The sequence below is a fragment of the Strongyloides ratti genome, assembly GCF_001040885.1.
Source record: "Strongyloides ratti genome assembly S_ratti_ED321, chromosome : 2".
Classification (NCBI taxonomy): domain Eukaryota; kingdom Metazoa; phylum Nematoda; class Chromadorea; order Rhabditida; family Strongyloididae; genus Strongyloides; species Strongyloides ratti.
Genome location: NC_037308.1, coordinates 11,540,639 through 11,565,517, shown reverse-complemented (window position 1 = coordinate 11,565,517; position 24,879 = coordinate 11,540,639). Strand labels below are relative to the sequence as shown.

Here is a 24,879-nt window from a genome sequence, read left to right as displayed (position 1 = left end):
TTACTTAATTAAATAGAAGAGATCTACTTTTAGTAATAAAAACTGTGTAACTCTTATATACAAGTTTTTATTATATCAAAAGGTTATATTTTTGGACCAGATCTGATCATTATAATTGCTTACTTTTTTAATTTAAAATATAAAAAAATATTTTTATATAATGATAGATAAAATATTTCTCCCTAAATTAAAGTATATATATATATAAATGATGTCATCATTATAAATTTCTTTAACTGAATTTTTATATCAAAAAATTATATGTAATAAATAGCTTATAAATTAAACCTCAACCACTAAATTTGTCATATGCTAGTAGTATTTTTATTAAATTTACAGTTCATTTTTTTTATCAAATTATTTAGTATGAAAAAGATAAAAAAATTTTAATATTATTAAAATATAAAACTATAATATAAAATTATATTTGATAACTTTTTTCATTTTAAATATTTATTTTAAACTAAATCACATTAAAACCAAACTTTTTAAATTTAACCTATTGGATGTTGTTAAAATATTTTTGAACTAGAAAAGTAATTAAATTTCAAAATATCTGGTGGTTGGTAATTTATAACATTTTATATTTTTAAAGTTACTTAATATTTAAATTAATCCAGTTAAATTATTTTAAAATGTTATTATTATATATTTTAAAAATAGAAAATTGATGGGTATTTTATTTTGAAAAATCATTTAAAATAAGTTTTAAATATTAGTTAAATTTATCAAAAATAAAATATAAATTAACATAAAAATATCTAATTTTTTATAAAAGATTTGTATAATTCAATTATAAAAAAATGATAATTTTTTTTGGTTTATTTTTTAAAAATCTAGTTATTCATAATATAAACATTGTCTTTATAATTATTTATAGATTCTTGACAAATAATCTTGTCTCTTTTTCTATATATTATTTATTAATCTAATGATGAGTTAAATATTTTCACGAATTTATTAAATAGCTTAAAAGAAAAAATTCACCTAGGATTTAGTAAAAAGCATTTATAAATTAATGGATTATAAAAAAAAAAAAATAGTTTGATGTAAACATATTTTTTTTAATTATTATTTAATAAATATAATATAATATAAGATTATTAAAAACTAAAAAATAATTTGATAATAGATATTGTTTTGAATAAATTTATATTAAAAAATAATTAAAAAAAAATTAGTATAAAATAAAATGTTAAAATAAAATCTAAAAATGTTAATGTAATTTTTTTATGCCATTACATCATTCAGCATACCAATGAAAAAGATATATTTTAAGAAGGGTTTTAATTTAAAATTTCTTTTTTACTTCTTAAAATAAAATTAAAATTGTTTATTTATACAACTTACATCAACTTTTAGAATGATACATCTTTAAATTATGACGTATGTTATCAATTATAAAATGTGTTTAAAAAGGTATTAATCTAAAACAATTTTAATGCATTATTTTTAAATATGTATAAAATGGTACAGTAATAGTTTAAAAAAGTATATTATCAAAGAAATTTTATTTGTATTTTAGTTCATAAAAAATTTATTTAATACAAAGTTTGTAAATTTTATATGTCAAAAATGTAATAAATAAAATTTATTATGTTTCTAAAAATTTCATGCAATGACATATTCTTAAAAGTTTCTTGAATACTTAATTAATGCTTTAATAATAATCATAATAAGTATCACAGATATGTTCATTAAAAAAAATACTTTAATTAAATATATTAAATGTATTCATTTTAAAAATAATTGTTTATTTAACTTGAATTAATAAAATCTACATAAATGATAATATTTAAATAAAATAATGACAAAAATATATATATTTTTTCAAATTTAAAAAAACTCGTAAAATAAAAAGATTAAAAATTAAATTAAAAAAAATATTTGATATTCATTATAAACTATTTCTAAAGTGTAATTGTAAAAAAAAAATTATTCAACTTTTGTTTTTTTACCAGTAACTTTTACATATATCATTTTTGTTATTTTAAAAATAATGAAACCTAAAATGCTTATGACAAGTGTAGCAATTGTTAATAAAAATAGGATTACATCCAATAAAGCATATTGAAATATGTTTAATTTATGTCCTTCCATATTAAGATGTGGTAACTTTTTAAATTTACCAGCAAATTCAACATACTCAATGAATGTCTTTGTTATATTTCCAGGTCTATTTTTTATCATATCACTAATTCGTTTTCCATTTTTTTTTAATTCATTATTATCTAACAATTTTTTAAATGCATTTTCAATATTTTTTGAATCAAAAGCATCTTGTTTTTTTAAAACAGTTCCAAATCCTAAATTTTCAGCAATCTTAGCATTTCTATTTTGATCAGCAAATATACCTAGGCAGATTAAAGGAACCCCATAATATGCTGCCTCTTGTAAACTATTTTGCCCAGAATGAGTTAAAAAACCAGTTAATCTCGTGTCATTTAATAAATCTGTCTGAGGTACCCACTTGGATAAATAAAGATTATCCATTTTTTTAATATACTCATCATCTGGATTTTCATATTTCCAAATAAACATAACATCTGGTAATTTCTTAAATGCCTCCATAAATGCATCTTTCATTTTTAATGGCATATCAACACTTTTTGCTACACTACCAAAAGAAATTAAAATTGTATGTTTTTTTTTTGACATTATTTTATCCCACTCTTCATCTAATGGTTTTGATTCTTTCATAGCAAAACCACCAATTTCAATAATTTTACTTAAAGTTGGATGAGTATTATCAGCAAAAGGATTTGCATTTACAATCAAAAAGGAAGAATCTCTTATTTGTTGGTTAATATCAACAAAATGTTCACCAAATTTATTTTTAAAAAGTTGATTTTCTTTTTCAGCAAGATTGTCAGAAAATGTTTTACCCATAAAAAAACCAAAAAAGTTTCCTACTCTATTAAAAAATGTCATTTTACTATAACTAAAATCTGTAAACATTTCTGGTAATTGAGCTATAGGATATGTCAATCCAACATGTTTATACATTGCTGATGGTAAATTACTTGCTATTATACCTACATGAGCAGGAATATTGTATAACTTAAATAAACCAAAAGCACAATAATCAAAAATTTCAACAATTCCTAAATCAAATTTTTCATTACGCATAATTTCTGTTAATGTATCATTATTTATTAATCGTTCACAATGCATCTCAAAACTTTTTTGAAATTTTTCAATAAAACCTAAAAATGTAAAAATATTTCCAGTTTCACTTAACCAAAATGAAGTTTTATTATCAACTATCTCAGTTGTTATTTTTTTTAAATCTGGTGACTCATCTGTCGTTACGATTTTTGCTAATTTAGTTCCTGTAATAGTACATGTTGGATCCATTGGTGGTAAAAGAAATGTCTTTATAAATATCAAATATAAATAAAAATAAACAAATTACTTACAACATCATGACCTGCTTTAATTAATATATCAAGTGCAAAACCAGTAAATCTAACGTGACTGATACCAAATTGTGGAGCAATTGCTAATATTTTAAGTCCATCAATTGATGTTAAAGTAAAAAGTTGTAGAAAAATTAATATTAAAATCATAATTTATCAAAAATATTAAAATAATACCAAATATTTATAGTATCAAGTATTGTGCTGTCATAAAATAATATTTTTTTTATCTAAATTGTTATCTAAAGACAAAACTTTGATAAAAATTTAAAACCATATTATGATAATGAAAATAATCTTAAATATTGTTCTGTTCTCTCATACATCTCCACAACATATTTTGATATCATATTTAGTTTATCAAATTATTCTTAAATCATAGTAATCTTTTATTATACCAAAGGTAACTTTGACATTAAAAAATTATTTACATTTCAAATTATGAAATAATTTTAAAAAAAAATCAATTAATATTATTTATTAAAGTAAGATTTCAAAATACTACAAAAAAGTTCCATAAAATGCACAAAAAAGATAAAAAATAACAATTTTTTTTTTAAAAAATTCCGCCTTTATTTTCATTTACCTTTCAAATAAAGAACAATTTTTATAATAAACTTTTAATCATTTTTGACAAGTAAAAAATGATAAAGATAGATTAAGCGTGAAAAAAATGCTACCTATTGTATCTCAAGAACGATTAAAAGTGTAAAAATATTTATAAACGTGAATTGCATTTAAAAAATTTTTCAAGCCAATCAAACTTAATTTTATAATTATAGAAGTGCATTTACTTGAATTATGATTTTCAAATTTTAAAACATTATCAATCTGAACTTTACACTATATTTTGAGTAAGAAAATTTTTATAAAGATAAAATGTCATTCAAACAATTTCTCATAAAAAAAAACTATTTTCAAATCGTTATTTAAATTTAAGCATTTTTAATTACATCACGGAAGTTGGAATTTTTTAAAAAATATTTCCAACTTTTGTTTCTAAATTTGTTTGTTTATAACTTCTAAAATTTTCATTCTTATATATTTATAATTATATTCAAAAGTTATCATTTTTCAAAAAAAATCAAAAGAAAATACTATTATTCTTAAATTAAAAAAAAAAAGATTTTTTTTATAAAAAATCATTTAAGAAAGAATTTTTAAATAAAGTCATTTTAAAATTATCACCAAAAAAAATCTCTTTACATGTTTATGAAAAACATAATTAAATTTCATTCCAAAAAAGGATATTAATTATTTTGAAATCAAACCAGTTTTATTTATTTTTTTATTGAATTGTAAATTAAAAATATTCTTTTATATGTAGTTTATTCTTTAATATATTTTATAATATTTAACTAAATTTATTTTATACTATTTGAAAAATGAAACAATATGAAAAAGATTTTTAAATATACTTAATAATCCTTTGATTCAATGACCATTGAATATAAATAAAAAAAAAAAATTCATAAATTTTTATGGTATGAGAATGATAAACATTTACTAGATTTTGTACAAACATTTCTTTGAAAAATATTTTTCAAAACAAAGATAACTTTTAAAATATTATAGTTACCTCGTAAAAATATCCCATAAATTTAATAGGCACATTGTATATCTAATATAATAATATCTTTTAATTTCTATCATCATAATACATAGAATAATAGTCAGAATCTTTTCTAAAATTTCTTCTAGTTGTTGCAGGAATAGTACTTGTTGATATTCTAGTAGTTTTTTGTGTACTTATTTTTTTCCTCCTTTCTGGCATAGGTTTTGGTGATGATCTCTTATTTTGTTGTCTGATTAATGGTTTTAATTTATTAGTAGTATTTGATTTTGTTGTTAATGGTATTTTTTGAGTAGTTAAAATTAAAGTTGTAGTATTTTTTAATGTATTATTTGTCATTTTATTGCTAATACCAACATTTTCAACCTTTTCAAAAGTTTCTCCATACTCATCAATATTTTCACTTATTTCAGGTAACTCAGATACATCAATTTTTGATTTATTTGGTAGTATTTTATTATTAGATATACTTGATTTTATTAATTTAGAACTGGTAGTTAACGGTGACTCACTAGTAGTAGATGGTAAAATTATAGTTGTTTTCTCTTCATTACCTTCACCTAAATCAATCTCTTCATAGTAATCAACATTTTTAGATGATTCATTTTTTTTTTCTTTACCTGGTTTACCAATAGTTTCTTCTTTTGTTACAGTAATTGGACCATCAATTTCTTCATCTTCTTTATCAACATTAGAATAATAATCAATGTTTTCAGCTATCTCTGGTAGCCCTGTTTTATCCTGTTTATTTATTTTTATTTCTTTTCCATTTACATCAATTAATTCACTTAAATCTGTTCCTAATTCATCTTCTTTTATATTTTTATTATCTGTTTTACCAGTAGAAGTAACACCACCTAATCCAAACATTTTATTTAAAGTTTCACCACCACCAGAGGTAAACTGTGAGAGTAATTGTGGATTTGACATAAATTCAGTCAACATATCTAGTCCTTTCTCATCACCCATCAATGAAACAGCCGTCTGTAAATTTGAAAACATTTCACTTTTTCTAAAAGAATCAATTGCATTATATATTTGACCACAATTTAAACGATTACAAACACCAATCAAAGGTAACTCTGGTAATGGTTCATTAAATTCTTTATCTCTTGGAGCAGTAAAAATTGCTTCTACAATTTTAGTAAAAGGATCTTTTTGTGAACCAACTTGGGTATTTGTTGTATCTGATGCTGAATGAGTATTTGCACTACGAGCTTTAGCTAATTCTTGTTTTCTTATCTCTTTAAATTGTTTCATTATTCCAGTAAATAATCCTGATGAACCAAATAAAAGTTTTTCCCAATGTTCTTTACTAACTAAATAACTTAAATCTTCATTTTTATTGATTGTCTCTTCTTTTGTTTCTGGTACCTCATCTATACTCATTGAAAAATCTGCCCTATCCTTATTATTTATATTTTCATCATTTTTTTCCTTTTTTTTATTAAAAATTTTTTTATAATTTTCAATCATATCTTCCTTATTTGAACTTTTAATATGTATTGGTTCATTAAATATTTCTGTTTTTGCATCTTGTACTTGAGGTTTTTCATTATTTTTTCTATTAATTTTATTATTATTATTATATAAATTTTCCTTTTCTTTGATAAACAAATTGTTAACATTTTCAATCATTGTTAATATACCTTTTAAAAATATGTTGTCTTCAAAGAAATAAGAAAAATTATCTGGTGACAATTTATCATTAGGAATATAATTATCTTTATAAATAAAATTAATTAAAATAAAAATTTTTAAAACTTACCATTGACATTTGATATTTCACGCTTATAAATAATATTACACGAAATATTTTTATATATAAAAATTAGTATATATATTAATATGCCATAATTGGTTCTCATGGTAAAAAATTAAATAAAAATTAATAAGTAAAATTAGATTCAATAATATTTATATCCTTATTAGTATTATTTATTTATTACTTAGAATAGAAAAATGTAAAATAATAATATAAAAAAAAAACTTTTTATTTTATTGATGAATAATGTATAATATGTTTATCAGAATATGAAAATGCGATATAACTTGTCTTCAAACCTCTTGTAGCATACATGAATATGTGTATATATATATATAAAGAAGGAATATAATGTTAAAACTAGTTTCATCTAATATTAAAGCCATTCTTTAAGATAATATTAAAGGAAGATATATAATTATTTAAATAACAAATAACCTTGAGGAATATATTTTTACAAAATTTTTGATTTTTCCTATTTTAACAATTTTAACTTTTTTTTTATTTCAATAAAAAATGTACTCTTATATAGTTAGAGGTATTAATTATTATAGTTTCATATATTTTAATAATTTTGATTTTTTTTTTTTACAAATTAAACTTTTTAATGAAATAACATTTGTCCTTTACTTTTTTAACTGATAATCATATAAATTAAAAAAAAATATATATTAATTCGTTTTTAAAAGGTTAAATTATTACCATAACAACATAACATTATAATTTAACAGCAATGTTTTATGTTATTAATATAATTTTTACATTATATAATTATATAACTAATTAGTTAAATAACAAGCCACTAATGTAAAATTTTTTTTTTTATAAATAAATTTAATACAATCCCGATTTGTGAAGGTTCGCTTGAATAACCATACTAACAACTGAATCTAATATTAATTGTACTTGATTAGTATCTGTTGCACATGTTTGATGAACGTAAATAACTTTTTTTGGGTTTGAATTAAGTTCTTCAAATTTAGTTTTAATATAATCGATTGACTCATCATAATTTTGTTCACCATTATATTCAGGGAATAAAATTTTAATCGATACTTTTTTAATTTTTTCAGCAAATAAATCTTTTTTATTAAGAAATAATATCATTGATGTTGTAATAAACCATCGAGAATTACAAATTGATTCAAATAATCTCATTGATTCAGTCATTCTATTAGTTGTTTCATCTTCAAATAATACCTCATCATACTCCGAAACTGCTGTAACAAAAATTATGGCATTTACATTTTCAAAACAGTGTATCCATTTTTTACGTTCTGATCTTTGACCTCCAACATCAAAAACTCTTAAAAAATTTATATAGAAAAAAATAAAAGAAAAAATATATATATGTACTAAATTAATAATTTTTACCTGAAATTAACAGATTTTATTTTAAATATTACTTCAACTATTCCAGTTGTTTTTATTCTTGTTAAAAGAATATCTGTTTCTGTTGGTTTATATGAAGTATCTGCAAATCTATCTAAAGAATCAAAAAAATATTTTGCAGAATCCTGCAAATGAAATTCTTTTCTTTTTTCATAAACAATTGTATTTATTGAAGTATCACTCCATAAAACTTTTAAAGCATTATATACTTCTTTAGTAAATGGTTCTGATTCTTCATTTTTTTTAACAACATCTAAAATAACACGAGCCTCAGCCTCACTTTGAATATTTGAATAACCAACTTTATATGTATTCATTGCTTTTATAAGTAATAACATTGAATTTATTATATTACTATAAACAACAGATTTTTGTTGATTTAATTCATCTTCTGTAAAACCATTATTATGTAATATTTTCATCTGTTTCATTACGGTACTTTTCCCGCACTCTCCAGCACCTAAAAAAATATATAAATGATAATTAATTAATTACTTACCTAAAAGTAACAATTTTATTGTTTTTTCATCTAACATTTTGCTTTCTTTTAGTTTTTTTTCAATTTCTTTGTTAACTACTCCCTGTTCTTTTTCTTCTTCACTATGGCATATACCCATTTTTAATTTACAAAAGAAAAAAAAAAAAATTAAAGTATGATAGAAAGATTGAAGATAATTAAAAGACACTAAAAAAGTAATATTATAAAATAATAAAAAAATAGTCTTTAAAATACAATTAATTTTAAAATAAATAAAAAAAAAAGTATGTATAATAATATGTATGCTTTAATAAATTATATCATTAATTATTATGATCTAAATTACTATAATATAAGTGAAACCTTATTCTATGCCTTTTTTACCTAAAATAAAGATTAAAATTTAAAACTTTATATGTAATTTTCATGTTAACTTAACACATATGTGTTGTTGTGACAAATGAAAGGGTATAATGTATATTTTAAATACCGAGAGAGAATATAATTAATGCTGATTAGACTCTATTTGACTCAATAACATCCATAAGTAAAAAGAAGAATATTATAATAAGAATGATGTTATATTCAATAATAAGCTTAGGTAAACTTTATTCTTTTTAAAATAAATTTGTTTTCAAGTATTAATCATTTAAAAAAATTCTTTTATAATATATTTTAATTTCTGCTTTTTTGTTTTATTACCATAATATTGATAATTAATTAAATAAGCATAGTAAAAAATAAAAGAAAAATATTATTATTTATTAGTTACCATTTTAATAAATATATAATTTAATGCTAATACATTTTTTTTTATCCTACTAATATATATTTTTGTAGTATGAATTTCTACAAAAATTATCAAAAAAAAAAAAAAAAAAGAGTGTTGTGGAGCTATTGAGACAAATTAGAACTAAATCTATTCACCTCACCCAAAGTCTCTACAGTTTAATATTGCTTTCATACCTTTAACCTATTTTTATTAAACAAATCTAGGTTTTGCAGTTGTAATGAAGCAAAGAAAGTGTTGGTCAAATACATTATAGAACTCATCTCTACAAACATCAAACACTTACACATATATACATTGCCATTTCAGCAACGTATGTAAACACCATATTTTTTTGTATAGAGATTAATTATTTTTTACCACAAAAGTTAATATTAAAAATAAGCTTTATAAATAAAATTTTTAATAATTAAAATGGTAGTTATCATATATATTATTAATACTAAATATGTTTTATTGGACTAAAAAAGATTTACTTTCTTTAATGATACGTCTGTAATTTATAAATAGTATTTTAATAAATCTTTTTAATTGCATATAAAATTAAACAATTTATTAGCATTTATAAGGTAAAAATATTATCAACAACTGATAGTTAATTCTCTTGTAACTACAAATTTTTACTCGTTTTTGACGATAAATAAGACAAGTTATATTAATTTAGTATACTAATTTCTTACATCGGCATTTTATAATATTTTGAAATAAAAAATTAAAAAGTATTTAAACAAATTATGAATATTTATTCATATTAAGGCATGTGAATAGAACTGATAACATACTTTAACATATGTTAAAAAAAACAAATTCTAGTAGAAAGAATCTAATCATATTTCTTCAAAATTTTTATTTAAATAACTAAAAATAATAACTATTTTTACTATCCTAATCTTCACGATAGATATCGGCAATTCCAAATTGGGCAACGCCTTCCTCGAATGGAATATTGACAGTCTAAAAAAATTAACATTAATTGCCTTCATTATTAATTATTAAATTACCTTCATCAAATATCTCATTTCGTCTTTAGAACACCATTTCTTTTGTTTAGCATCTTCTTCAGCTTTAGCAACAGCTTTAGAGTGTTCAAACTCTCTAATATCAGCATGATACTTACGGATTTGACAAAGTCTTACTGCTCCATAAACAATTCCTAAACCTAAGGCTCCCCAGCGAGCAGCACGAATTAACGGTGATACAAGAATTGGTTCACTAAGTACAACACTATTTGGATGGCGTGGAAAAGGAGCAGACATCGTAATCCTAAAAATTAACAAATTATATATATAAAAAAAACAGATAAAAATTTATGACGTAATATTGAGAAAAATTTATAAATAAAGATAAAAATGATAAGTTTACTTTTAAATATTGTAAAAATGATAATAAATAAATAATCAAAAATACAGCAAAAAAAAAGAAAGTAATTTTTAAGTCGTGTAAATTAAACTAGCTCATTCCCAATAAGATGGTTGGAACAATATGTCTTCGATCAATTGTTTAAAAGCAAAAAGTAATAAATTAAATAACGTTAAGTAAATCTTTATTTAAAATATTAATTATTTTATTTGTGTAAAGTAATTTTATTTTTAAAATTAAAAAAAATTTTTAATTAAGATTATTTCATTTATTTAAAAATTAACTTTACTATAAAATTTAAAAAATAATTATATATGAATTTTATAATTATAATAATTTATTTAACAAATAAAAATAGTAATTTATTATTTGCAAGAACTTTATAATGCAATAAATATTAAGTATAAGTATTAAAAAAATTAACATTTTTATAATAAAATTAATACAATCTCATAAATTAATTTTTAAATTATTAGTAAATTTATCGTATCTTACGGAAACTTTATGTATTTTTAAATTCAAAAACATTAAAACAAACCACTTCCTGGGTTTATGAAAATTGATAACATCATTAATATTAAAAGAAATTTTTTTATACAAAGTTTTTTTGTTGTTGTTGAATGCATACTACAAAATATGCCAAAAAAAAAAAACAATTTTGTTGTCAATGATTTTATCACATATGTTTTAATTATTTTTTCATTAACTTTCTCAGGTTATTTACCAAAAAAAAATGCATAATTTAAATATAAGGTTGTTGTAATTAATTAATTTTTAACAGAATCTTTCTTAGTATGATATTATTTTTAAGATAAAATACTTTTTTTTTAGAAACCCTTAAATAATTAATTAATTTTTTTTCCATTAATTTTATAATTAATAAAAAAAAAACAACTATTTATTTATTATGTGTTATAAAAGATAATATTGAAAAAATTATATGTTATATAAAAAAAATGTAACATTACTACTGTGAATGAAAATATTTATAACAATTTGTATATAAAAAATTTTTTCTTATTTTCAAAATATCAAATAATTAATCACATTTATTTTTGTTATGCCATAAAATCATGTTATAATTTAAAAAAAAAATTACTATAAAATATTATTGGTAAAATTTGATATCATTTAATTTTCATTGTCTATTAATATTTCCAGGATATACTTCTCTCATAACATCTCTTAATCTTAAATGTTCTACATGATCCATAGTTAATCCCCAGGCACGGCAACCAAATATAGCCATTATTAATGATAAGAAAAATTGTATTACACAAAGTACTGTTAGAGCAATATCAACTTCAATTGGTTCATCATTTCCAATTAATACTACAAAAGTATCTGATCTTATATGAAAAGGAAGTAATGGTATAAGACCAATTAAAAATGGAATTATAACAAAATATGTATTTGCATTAGAAATAATAAAACTTGCTACAGAACATGAATAATTTTTATTTCTTAAACCAATTACTCCAAGTAAACCTGTTAATATTGAAAGAAATCCAAATGCTACTTCTATACCAAAAGCCCATTTAGCATTTAAAATTATTCTTACAATACCAATACCTATAAAACATAAACCTGAGACAACTTGCATTGATGAACAAACAGATAGACCAGAATTATTAACAAGTGTTCCTTTTTTTTTATAACCAACATTTTCTGATGAAAGCATCATTGGACCAGTTTTACTTGGTATTGTTGTTGCTGCTGGTTGTCCCATGTATATATTTGATACACTAAATGCTGGATTAAGATATGCTGGTTTACCAAAATTATTTTGTACCATCATATTAGATAAAGCTGATGGTGGTCTTGATATTGGAGCACCTTTCATAATATTTCTTCCACCAACTCCATAAATATTATCAACAGGAATTTGACGTCCTCTTGGTGTTGTTCCATATACTTGTTGTGAGGCACCATAAATACTATATGGTCCATAATTATTTAATTGTTCATTATCTAATTGTTCTGGTCTTGGAAGTGTAGTATATGATTGATATCTTGATCCTATTATTGGCATTCCATATTCACTACCTGTTCTTGATTCAGGTCTTTGTATACCACAAGAATATATATTATCTAAAGCAGAACTTGGTCTTGATGTTACTCCATTAACTGATATTTTATTACCAATTTGTGGTCTTGGTATAGCTGATCCTGGACGTCCACCATACATTGTATCAGATAATGTATTTGGATTAAAAGTTGCATTAGAATTTGTAGGTCTTGTAAATGGAGTATATCCATAAATACCACCTAATTGTTTTTGAGCTTTTTGTTCCTAAAAAAAAAGAAAAGAAAAAATAGATATAATATAAATAAAAAAAATAAATGAATAAAGAAAATATTGTGGTAAATGTGCTATGATACCTCTTCAACTTTCTTTTTCCATGTACCTGTGTAACTTTGAGTTCTTTTAGGTAAAAAGTCTTTACTTACATTTGTATTTTCCTGTAATTGTGGTGTTTCATTTTTTTTTAATGTATCTGCTACTGAAGTCCATTCTCCATGTTTTGATGGATTTTCTTCTTGTTTATTTTCTTTAGATAAAGATTTGTTATTAACTTCAGACCCAGTATTGGTTTTTTCCATTATTTTAACTTAAAAAAAAAAAATTAATTAAAATATTTGATATAAAAATGTATAAAAGAAAATTATATCTTATTATAATTTAATAAATAAATATTAAGAATGTAGTATAAACAGAAGAATGATTGGTTAACACCTAATTTAAATCACTCACACTGGTATCCTTCAATATTTTAATTATACTTTATTAATTATATAAGCGTTGTACTTGTACAATCTTTCTAAGTTGATATACATAATTATCAACCAACTTCTTAGGGAACTGGTACATTACTTTAAAAGTACTGTTATATTAAAGTTAGAATTTTGTTGATTTTTGTCCTTGACATTAAAGAATAAGGAATTTTAGTGTATCAATAATTTGTTGCGATTATTTAATTGATATTCTTTTTAAACAATAGTATATTAATAAGAAAATATATATATATTAACTAAACATTTTTATTTAATAAAAAAAAAATTTTATTATCATTATATTATATCATTCATTAATAAATGATATAGTCATATTAGTTACAGGTGAAATAACATCAGCTAATTTTTTTATATATGAAAAATGATCTTCATTTGGAATTATCTAAAAAGAAAAATAATTAATATAAATTGGGGAGAAAAAAAAAGCCATACATAAAATGGAAGATTTAATTTATTTGCAAAATAATTAGATTGTTGTTTTATTTTTGGTGATTCAAATCCACCAGCAAATAATATAATTTTTCCACTATAATTTTTCTTTAATTTTTTAAAATCAATTGAACACTCATCAGCACTTTCTATGGTTAAATTTATTGGATTTCCAATATATGTTCCAACTAGATCATGTAATTTAAAAATACCAGAATATAAAATTAATTTTTTAACAATTTTACCAATATCTTCATTTTCACAGGCTTTTGTGGCAAGATGAGCACCTGCACTATGACCTGATAATATAATTTCTGATAATGGAAATTTTTTATGTAAAAAAGAAATACAACATATTATCTCGTTGATTAATTTTTCTAATGGTATCTGTGTTGCTAAAGTATAACCAACACATACAACTTGAATATTATTATCAATTAAAGGTTTGACAATACTTGTTGCACCTTCTTTACAACCCTCCTGCCAAAATCCACCATGTATGTAGATGAATAATTTATCACTTTTGTCACCCCAAATATCAATTTTATTAGGTCCATAATCAACATTTAATTCTTTTTTATTTATTTCATTCAAATTATTTTTATATTGTTCCTCTAAAACTTCAACAAAACTTTTAATTGCCTATAATAATTTAAGAGGTAAATAAAATTAAAATTTTTTTTTTAAATACCTCATCTGGTTTGTAGCCTGGGCAAAAACAACTACATGAATAAAGAAAGTCATTTGATTGTTGATCATAAGAAGTCATGTTTAAAATATTAACACTAAAAAAAAAAATAATTTTTACTATGACAACAAATTATGGAAAAGATAGTATGATGCGCATTATAAAGTTATGCAATAGATATAAATAATATTAATTACAAACAACTTATAAAATGCTCATATTGTATGATGTTATACTAAAAATGTTATAACTCTTTTAACAAAGTTTGGCTTTATAAGTCGTTAAATTAAAATAATTAAGATTGTATATAATTAACAATAAGTATTCACTTAAAGAGAAATATCAATGTTAAAAATATAAAATAACTTTCATACTTTTGATTAATTTTAAATTTTTTATTCTACCAAACATTTTCTAATTACAATTTTAATTGTATTTTTTATTTATTATAACTTAACTACCACATATTTTTCTTTTATATAAATGACATCATATTTCTAATATATTTTAATTTCTATTTTATTAAAAATAATTTGTCCTCTAATATGATACAACCATTATTATATTTAAAAAAAGCATTTTTTTTAAAATTTTTTTTTTATAGTCTATAACAAATGTTACTTTTTTTTTTATAGATAATAAAAATAAAATAAAAACATGCATATATATACATATATATATATGCTGATTAATAATTCATATAAATAAAATTGTTATGCTAAGTCCCTTTTAGTACAAATATAAACACAAAATTTTATAAAAATATTTTCAACTATTTCTTGTATATACTATTGAATAATTATTAACTTTTCAAAATATTATGTTACATTTTTAATTTTTGAACTTATTAAACAACATTAGAGTATCACATTATAAAACATGTTTGAATGTCCAAATTTTAAATATATATTTAAAGTAATTGTATCAAAAAAAAAACATGATCATTAAAATTTAATAATAGAAGCAAAATAAATTTATTAACATAACTTTCAAATAAAATGAAAACAATAAAAGAAAAGTAAATGACCGGGTTCTTTAATATATAAAAAAATGTTTAAAAAAATTAGACTCTCCAAAAATGAGTAAAAATACCCGAAAACTTGTTTTTACGTTTAAAAAAGATTCTCTTTAATCTCCATTTCGAGCTATTTAAAAGTATTTGTCGTAACAATAATATTTTTATCTTTTTTTTTTTTTAAATACAATTATCATCATGTTAAATATCAAAAATCACGTTATTGATGAGACAAATTTGTTCCTGCTAACTGTGTTTCAACTTTCTGTAAAATTGACGCTGGAATATGTTCCTTTAAAAAGTTGTTTTCTCTTTCTAACCTCACAGCTGTTGCTTCTAATTCTTTTATTCGAGAACGTAATGAATCTACTTCTTCTCTCACAGCAAACATTAAATGAGTTTTAACAAGATCCTAAAAAAAATAATAATAAATATAATTATTAATAAATTAAAATAACATACCATAGCTTGCTCAATTTTATGATCTATCGCAACTAAAGTTTGATTGTTCCCTGAATTACTAGATGAACTAAAAAAAAGTGGATGAAATTTTTTTCCAGCATTCCTTTGAATTGTATAACTATTCCCATATAAATGTGGATTGTAATTTATATTATTCAATTTATTATTACAAAAATAATTTCCTGAACCATATAAAGATTCAGTAGAATAAACAAAGTTATTTTTATTTGAGTTACTACTTAATAGGCAATTGTTACTATTACATTCATTTTTATATTTATAGAAAGACAAACCATCAGGAGTGGCAGAGTGCCTTCTTTGATGATAAATAGAATCTTCTAATGCATACTTTTCAATAGTTGATGCAAATGGTAAAGCCATTTTTTAATATAAATGGTAGGCAAAAAAAAAAAAAAAAACAAATAAACAGAGATATTTGATATGGGGCAAAAAATAACGATAAGAGCAGACAATGTTATTTAAAATGTGTTGTTTCTCTAAATATTATGTGGAAAAAAATAGACCAAGTGTAATATTTTTTTTATCACAAAATATAAGCCTTTTTAGAAGTTGTCAAAATGATGTAAACATCAAAACAATAACTTCATATTACTAATTCCAAAATGGGTGTGTATTTTTAAAATTATTAAAAAAAAAAACAACTTTGAAACATGTGATAGATTATATTTTAGTATTGTTAAGAGTAATTAAATGGTTGTAAAGTTTACATTTTAATTTATAATGTATATTAATTTTATATTTAGAAAAATACTATAAATATAGGTTTTTAATTTTTTCCGCTCTAAACTACTTACCTTAATTCTGAGGAACTAAAATCGTTATGAAACAACATTATTTGTTTAAAATCCTCTTCTGATGTTTCAACCATTTTTAATATATATGTATATATTTCTACAAATATAAAAGAACATAGTTTATTTTATTAAAATTTACCATGTGAAAAGAACGAAATCTAGATAATATCATATACTTACTATTTAAAATATATTTAAAAAAAAAATTCTAATTGATTGCTACTAGTAAAACAAGATTAAAATTTACATGAAAAAAAAAAAATTAAAAATAAAGTCTTTCTTGTAAACAAAAAAAAAAAAACCAATTTAATGAGCTTACTTAAATATACTATTTCTTATAAATATTAATCATATCAATAAAAATTTTTTATCTTTTCTTTAAAAGTTTAATGTCCTACAAAAGTATTATATGGGTGGATAAAAAAAAAAAAATTTAATCATAAAAGAATTTTTGTTTATAATTAACTAGAGATGTACTTTAATATTATCTAATTTCTTAAAAATGAATTGCAAAATTAATATTGTTAACATTACTGAATAATGCCTCAGTTTAATTTTCTTCTCTTATCTGATATAAAGTAATTCATTTGAAACACAATTGTGTACCTAATTTAAAGAACAACATTTCAATGGCCTCAATAGACATGCATTACTAAAATGTATTTTATTGAGATGAGACTTTCAGTAATTCGCTTAATATTATTTCCGATGTTAGCTTACATATATATATATAAATGCACATTTCTAATTATAATTTTGCTTTTAAGAATAATTTTTTTTTTGTTTATACATTATTTATACCTCTAGTTATATAAAATATATATGACTATTTAAAAATTTAAGTTTGTTTTAATACTACTATATATATATTTTTTATATGTCATTTTAAAATATTATATTATGACTATCTTTAAATTTTTCATTAATCTAAAATATGTAAAAAATTTTTTTTACAATTATGTAATTTCTTTACTTTTATTGATATATATATATATATATGTTCGAGATTGATAATGTTATAAAGAAGGAAGTATTCAGTAAAAAGAGTAAGAAAATAAATTTTACGATTATTTTATGATGAATATTTCTTTTAAAATATCACGTGAATATATATTTAAAATAATAATAACTATCTACTCTTAAAAATAAATATAATATAATGTTTCATTTTCATTTTATTAGTTTAAAAATATTTAACGTGACCAAGGATAAAACTATCTTTATGTAATTTCAAAATAATATTATACATTTTGCAGATTAAATATAATAAATGAAAACATAAAAACGAGATATATTATAAAAGAATATTATATCACTAGTTATAATAATATATATACATAATAAATACTAAAAATATAAATTATCAATCCACAATTTTTTTTTTTAAATATTTTTTAAACTTACCATTTAGGTTGCCTAATATAATCTGTATTTTTCTTATCATTTATCATTGTAGGTAATTTTATGTTAGCATTTTTGTCAAGATTTTCATCTTTATTTTCTGTATCCGGAACACCATCATTTCTATTAACAAGCATTTTAAATGACTTTTCACTCATAGGAGTTTTTTTTAAAGCTTTTTCAAATTTAAATTGATTTGACAAATCTCCTGCTGTCAATATTAAAGGAGAATTCTGGTAATCAGATACTATATTATTTCTTTCACAATAACTTTCGTTACCTTGATTGTCAGTTTTTATCAATGGTGTTATAATTTTCCTTGGTACAGTTGAATATACAGTTTTTGGTTTTCCATATCTACATGTACTGGAAGCTGGTGAGTATGAAAAACTATCTGATAATGGTGTACTATTTTCATCATCTGATTCATCTGTTATATCCATTGAAAAAGAGTTGACTGTTTTATCATATGATAATACTGATATATGTGACATACATGGTGACACAGATGCTGAAAATTTCTGTGATTGTGATGATGGAATGGACATGTAGGCACTACTATTTGTTGGACTACCAACTAAATCTTCTGTTTTTGTAAATGGATGAACAAATTCAGGACTTTTTATTCCCTCTAAAGGTGTATGAAATTCTCTATTACTAGATATGGTATTTGTTCTTAAACGAACAATATCTTTATTATTTTTAGTATTATTATTATTTTCTGATGATTGTTCTCCAATATAAAAATAATCATGACAATTCCATCTTCCCCTTGTATGTTTTGGTTCTCCAATTCTTTTCTAAAAATAATATTAAAAATAATTAATGTTCAAAGATTATTATAAATAATTATAAATTATTAACAAGTTCTAATTATCAATGTAATCTTACCTTGAAACGTGTAGTTGCGCTAATATTCATGTTATCTGTTGGAGTTGATGGAGGTAATGAATTAGTAGAACGTAATGTTGGAGTTGATGCACAACTATCTAAAATTATTCTTTATTTTTTATAAATTAAATTTTTAAATAAAATAATTTTAATTTAAAACTTTTAATATATTAAAAAAAAAATATATCTTTTAAAAATAATATTTATAATATATTTATATTGTATATGTATAGATATCTTTGCCATTTGTTAAAAGAAAAATCACAAAGTGGGCAGTAAATGTAATAACATTCAAAAATTTTCCTTTTTTAACAATTTCAAATAAATGAATGTTCCAAAAAATTTAATTTAGTATATTGGGATATATATATATATATATGTTATACTTTTGTCATTGCCAATTACAAAAAGTATAATGAGTTTTATAAAACATTGAGAGCTCTGATAACAAACTAAATAGCATCATTTAAACAGATAACCACCAAATGATGATCATTAATAAGTATGGTGTAGCGCAAAAATGATTATATTTTTTAGTTGTTTCAGTTTATAAATTTTTAAAAAGATACATATTTTTAATTGATAAGCTTTAAAAAAAAAATTTTTTTAAATAACCATTCACATTTTTTAAATTATACAAAATTAATTTAAAGACATTTTGCCTTTTTAAGAAAAAAAAAATTAAATTATTTTATTAAAACAATATTACTAATCAAGATAATGCATTTTTATATTATCCTTAACTTACCCGTGCAATCTTCTGGAGGAATATTTGAAAAAGTAAAGCATTTATTTTTTCTTCTTAACAATAATGAATTTCCGCAATAATTATGATTATATTTTTCATTATTTTGTATACTTTCATTAATTGTATTTCCATTGCACTCATCTTCATTCCATTGAGGAAATTTTATTTGAAATGAAGCATTTAAACAACTACTTGGAGTGCTTTTAGAATTTTGATATAAATTTTTTACCGTTGTCATATTTGATGGTTCTTTATTATTTGATGGTAAATTTTTATCAATATTAGAATTATTGTTAATTACAGGATTAGACATAGAAGAACAATTTTTCTTAATATTAATACTAAATATTTATATGTATATATATGTAAAATACTATATATTAAATATATATAATAAATTAATATTTTATAGGACACTAAAAAAAAATTATAAATTTATTAAATAGATATATAAATAGATTTTTTATTTTTATTTTCTATAACAAAAAAAAAATCATTGCTGTAGTAAATAAAATTTCATTTAACTATAGAAATGTTTATGAAAAATTAATATATGAAAATAAAATGAAGAAGATATATTATAGTTAAATTGTCTATATTTCAACAAATAGACAAAGTTATTCCTTACTACCATTAAATGTTAACTTGTATTTTCTTTTCATTTTCTCTAAACTCAACGTTTACAAAAGTGCTGGAAGGCAAGACAAAAAGATTTACATTTTTAAGGGGTGTTACATTATAAATTTTGCGCAACCCCCTGATATTTTAATATGATCTCTGTAATTTTTTTTAATATAATAGTTAAGATAACTTCTGTATAGCTAACGACATAAAGGAGCCATTAAATATTGAGGTTGTTGATATACTTAAGAGACTCATTTCGTCGATATGGAGCCTTAAGTTTATTTAGGGATCACAGGTGGACTCAGGATTGAAGAATTTAATATTAAAATAGACTAGACGCACAAAAGTTAAAAGGTTGTAGATTAAGCTGATCAAACAGATGACAGTAGAAATAATCAGATCACGCGCTAAACAAACGTAATATCTTTATAAAAATTTTATTAAAAAAAAATATATATATATAATATATAAATATATATATATATAAAGGAAGGAAAAGATAAGATATGAAAAATAAAAACTACAAATATGGTTGTCTTATTTATCACATGCTTATAAATCTAAATCATAATAAATTATATTTTCCATAGAAACATAATAAACATTGGTAGAAATATACTTATATTTAATTTTTTTTTTTAATATGAGTAGATTAAAAAAAAATATATATATATAATAATAATAATAGTTAAACTAACTAAATGCAATTTATAATATCTATTGGTCTCATTCTTCGTTTTATAGTCCCAGAAAGTTTCCTACATCGCTGATATATTAGTGATCGTGAATCGCCATTTTTAATAGTTATTTTATTTTTATCTTTTGTACATAGGTGTGTGCTTATCATGTCATATTGTTGAGTAGGCGGTATTATTGTTGAAAGATAAATATGGTGTGTAAAACAATTCAAGACATGATCATTCAAATTATATGTTGAATTAACATGACCTATTATTAGTAAATCGGGTATTTCCAATAATAGATTAAGCAATTGAATAATTGAACGCTAAAATTTGAATGATTAATATTTTAATTGTTTTAATCAAAAAAAAAATGTATAATTTATACCTTATATGAATTAGTTTTTAATCCTTTATTAAAAATATCCAATTTTTCAAATACAACTATTGTATATGGATCACTTTTACAGAAATTATTTATTGAATCAATTAAACGTTTCCTTCTGGTTAAACGATTTTTAAATAATTTTATATTTATTTTAATTGAAGGAGCATTTAACTTTGATATTATAGCATTTGTCCAACTTTTTTTTCCTGTTCCCTTTTTACCAACAAATAAAAATGGTACTTTCTGAATACTAACATTTGTCCTCCAAGAGATGAGAGAATGTGGAAATATTTTCATTAAATATAAAAAATTACGTAAATCGTACTTTATAATTTTTTCTTTTCTTGTTATCTTTCGAGTATGTTGATTTAAATTATTTTTAGTGCAAATTGCAATATCTACGTCATATGAAGTAAGAGCATCAAAAATAATATTACTTTCATCTTGTTTTAGTTGTATTACATCAAATAATAATAATTCTCTTATTAATTTAACTGATTGTAACTGGCAGGTTGAGATGATTTTTCTTAAATCTAATTCAAATGGTTTTATTGTTGATGTTGTATGAATACCATAATAGACATCTCTTAAAAGATTTAAAGTTTCTTTTAATTCTTCATGTAATTTTATCTCATTTAAAATGATGTCATTATTATTTTGATTTAAATAGTTTAAAAATTCTAACTGTTTCTCCTTTGATTCTAACCTTGAATCTAAATTTAGACCAAGCAATCTATGTTCTTCCTGTCTTAAATTTTCTACTTCTTTTTTAGCTATTCTTTGCCTAACTTTTGCTTGAATTTTAATTAAACATTTTTCTACATCAATTACTTCTTTAAATGTTTCAGTTTCTTCATTTAAAAATTTTTTTATATCCTCTTCCTCTTTTCTTTTTACCATAGCATTATACATTTTTCTGGCACATGAAATGACAATTAAACTACTAGTAATATTTGAAGTATCCTCATCATTTATTTTAATTTCATTATCTTCTATATCTAAATATAATTCTAAATCTTTTTTATCATCAATAACTAAATTTTCTTCATTCTTAATTAATTTTTCCATTTCCATAGACTCTTTAACTTCATTATAAATATCATTTAAAATACCTCTTTCCATGCTTACAATACGTGAAGAAGTAAAGATTAACAATTTCTCCTGAAGTACATTAAAATTATTTTATGTAAAAAATATATATTGACATAACAAACAAACCTTTGGTATACAAATATCTTTCTTAAGCTGCTCAAACTTTTTTTTAATCATTACACTATTAAGGTAATTTTGAGAAAAAAATGTTGAAAAATTAAAAATAATATTTAAATAAGATTCATAGATATTAATATTTGGAAATATTATTAAAGTATAATCTAATAATTTGATAAGTTCAATATATATTAAGTATTTATTAAAATTTTTTTGATGAGATGTTTTACAGGTATGTGATATCCATAAATATTTTCCTTTTGATGTTATCTCAAATTGATTGTCATCAATTTTTATCAACATTTCTAGTAATAAAAAATATTTCTCCTGAATAGTTAAAGCCATAGTTTTAAAAATTTTTTATAAAAATATAAAAATAACATATTTAAAAATTTTAAATACCTAAAAGTTTAAAAATTGTGTTATGCTTCATTTGAGATAATATGTGTCCTGTAACGATAAAACTATTCTATTCAAATATTGGTATGTTGTGGCATTATAAAGTACTTTGATTACAAATTTTTTATTTTTATATAATGTCTTTATCTTCTGAAGTGATTCGTGAAATTGGAAATTATTCGATTACTGATAACTGTCAATTTCTTTCTTATTTTGCTTATTCAACTTTAAATTGTGAATTTCCTAATACTTATTACTTTAATGTAACAACACTTGAAAGTTAGTTTATCATAAAAATTTTTAAAAGTTTTATGATATTTTTAGATGATACATTTACACTACAGCTTGACATATCGGGATGGTCTATATTATCAGAAAAACACGACACTTTGTCATGTGATTATCCAGATCAATGTAAAATAAATCACAAAAAAAAATATGAAGATGTTCTTTCCTTTTTTACTGAGATATCATATAAATTTAGGGAGAAAAGAATGGAATTATTATTTAATAAACTCACAAGAATATAAAAGTTCTTTTTTTAAATTATAATTATTATATGTGTATGTTCTTTTTTTTTCACTATTTCAAACAAATATTTATTTTTTTATTGATATTATATATCTAATTTTCAATAAAAATTATATTTGTTAACTACGCAAGATAAATGCACTTTTGTATTAGTAACAGAAGTTAAACAAATGTTCTTCATCATAAACAAAAAAAAGTGATCATTGTACAAATTTATAAAAAGAAAATTTTTATATTTTATTAATACATTATAAAATAATTTATTAAGTTTTCGAATTTAAAAAATTTCTGTTTTTTTGAAATAAATACGGCTTCAATTTTTATGTATTTAACAATTTATTTATGTCATTAATCCGTTGAGAATTAATTATTTTTTTTAAATTTTCTTCCATCTAAATGTATAATTAAAATACATACTTTTCTTTCGTTTATGTATTAATCCATACTTTGTAGATTATCAAAAAAATTATATACAAAATCTAAATTAAAATTAAGTTGTTTTTTTTATTTATAAATATATTTATAAAACATTTTAATTTAATTTTTCCGTCATTCAACTAAAAAAAAGTTTTATATTTTTGTTAAAAGAACATTATTTACTAAACTTTTAAGAAATAAATTGACTTATGAAAATACTATGAGTTTCATTGAACCATTACATTACTTTAGTAATTATAGAAATTGATTGTATTCTCAGTGGAAAGAATTTTTGGATGAAATGTTAAACAAAGTAAATAGAAATATTAGCATATATATTAATCTACCACGCATTAATTATCTATTTTTAAAAGTAATTTGTAAATTTAACTAATTCTACTTTTAAAAGTAAGAATGATCTAAACTTATGATACTTAGAAAAAAAAAATCATTATAGTAATCATACAACATTTTACAAAATACATATAAGATTATTTTACATAAAAACTTAAATATTGTTTGTAAAAATAATTGATACAAATATTTTATTACCACAAAACAATTGTTCTTAAAAATGTACTACATATATAATAATCTTAAAAACACAAAG

The 24,879-nt window shown here is 21.0% G+C and overlaps 7 protein-coding genes across 7 annotated transcripts; 1 reads left to right on the top strand and 6 right to left on the bottom strand.

The window, feature by feature from the left end:
* Positions 1-1,935: 1,935 nt before the first annotated feature.
* Positions 1,936-3,569, bottom strand: SRAE_2000369500 (UDP-glucuronosyl/UDP-glucosyltransferase family-containing protein; the record flags this gene model as incomplete). Its single annotated transcript, XM_024654920.1, has 2 exons — positions 1,936-3,375; positions 3,420-3,569. The coding sequence occupies 2 exons, from the start codon at positions 3,567-3,569 to the stop codon at positions 1,936-1,938; spliced, it is 1,590 nt and encodes a 529-aa protein (XP_024508243.1).
* A 1,489-nt stretch (positions 3,570-5,058) lies between these two features.
* Positions 5,059-6,860, bottom strand: SRAE_2000369400 (Hypothetical protein; the record flags this gene model as incomplete). Its single annotated transcript, XM_024654919.1, has 2 exons — positions 5,059-6,716; positions 6,761-6,860. The coding sequence occupies 2 exons, from the start codon at positions 6,858-6,860 to the stop codon at positions 5,059-5,061; spliced, it is 1,758 nt and encodes a 585-aa protein (XP_024508242.1).
* A 731-nt stretch (positions 6,861-7,591) lies between these two features.
* On the bottom strand, positions 7,592-8,766 carry SRAE_2000369300 (Guanine nucleotide-binding protein G(k) subunit alpha; the record flags this gene model as incomplete). The annotated part of the gene is made up of 3 exons (XM_024654916.1): positions 7,592-8,063; positions 8,132-8,609; positions 8,649-8,766. 3 exons carry the CDS (start codon positions 8,764-8,766, stop codon positions 7,592-7,594), a joined length of 1,068 nt encoding a protein of 355 aa, XP_024508241.1.
* Positions 8,767-10,302: 1,536 nt separating this feature from the next.
* Positions 10,303-10,673, bottom strand: SRAE_2000369200 (ATPase, F0 complex, subunit E, mitochondrial family-containing protein; the record flags this gene model as incomplete). The annotated part of the gene is made up of 2 exons (XM_024654915.1): positions 10,303-10,371; positions 10,419-10,673. 2 exons carry the CDS (start codon positions 10,671-10,673, stop codon positions 10,303-10,305), a joined length of 324 nt encoding a protein of 107 aa, XP_024508240.1.
* Positions 10,674-11,914: 1,241 nt separating this feature from the next.
* On the bottom strand, positions 11,915-13,380 carry SRAE_2000369100 (Hypothetical protein; the record flags this gene model as incomplete). The annotated part of the gene is made up of 2 exons (XM_024654914.1): positions 11,915-13,069; positions 13,159-13,380. The coding sequence occupies 2 exons, from the start codon at positions 13,378-13,380 to the stop codon at positions 11,915-11,917; spliced, it is 1,377 nt and encodes a 458-aa protein (XP_024508239.1).
* Positions 13,381-13,858: 478 nt separating this feature from the next.
* SRAE_2000369000 (TSC-22 / Dip / Bun family and ATPase, AAA-type, core domain and Alpha/beta hydrolase fold-3 domain and P-loop containing nucleoside triphosphate hydrolase domain-containing protein) lies at positions 13,859-22,982 on the bottom strand (the record flags this gene model as incomplete). The annotated part of the gene is made up of 12 exons (XM_024654913.1): positions 13,859-13,954; positions 14,005-14,643; positions 14,693-14,786; positions 16,025-16,116; positions 16,167-16,233; positions 18,386-19,182; positions 19,274-19,371; positions 20,022-20,362; positions 21,344-21,651; positions 21,714-21,975; positions 22,039-22,874; positions 22,932-22,982. The coding sequence occupies 12 exons, from the start codon at positions 22,980-22,982 to the stop codon at positions 13,859-13,861; spliced, it is 3,681 nt and encodes a 1,226-aa protein (XP_024508238.1).
* Positions 22,983-23,365: 383 nt separating this feature from the next.
* SRAE_2000368900 (Protein of unknown function DUF727 family and GSKIP domain-containing protein) lies at positions 23,366-23,851 on the top strand (the record flags this gene model as incomplete). Its single annotated transcript, XM_024654912.1, has 3 exons — positions 23,366-23,405; positions 23,478-23,600; positions 23,646-23,851. 3 exons carry the CDS (start codon positions 23,366-23,368, stop codon positions 23,849-23,851), a joined length of 369 nt encoding a protein of 122 aa, XP_024508237.1.
* Positions 23,852-24,879: the final 1,028 nt, after the last annotated feature.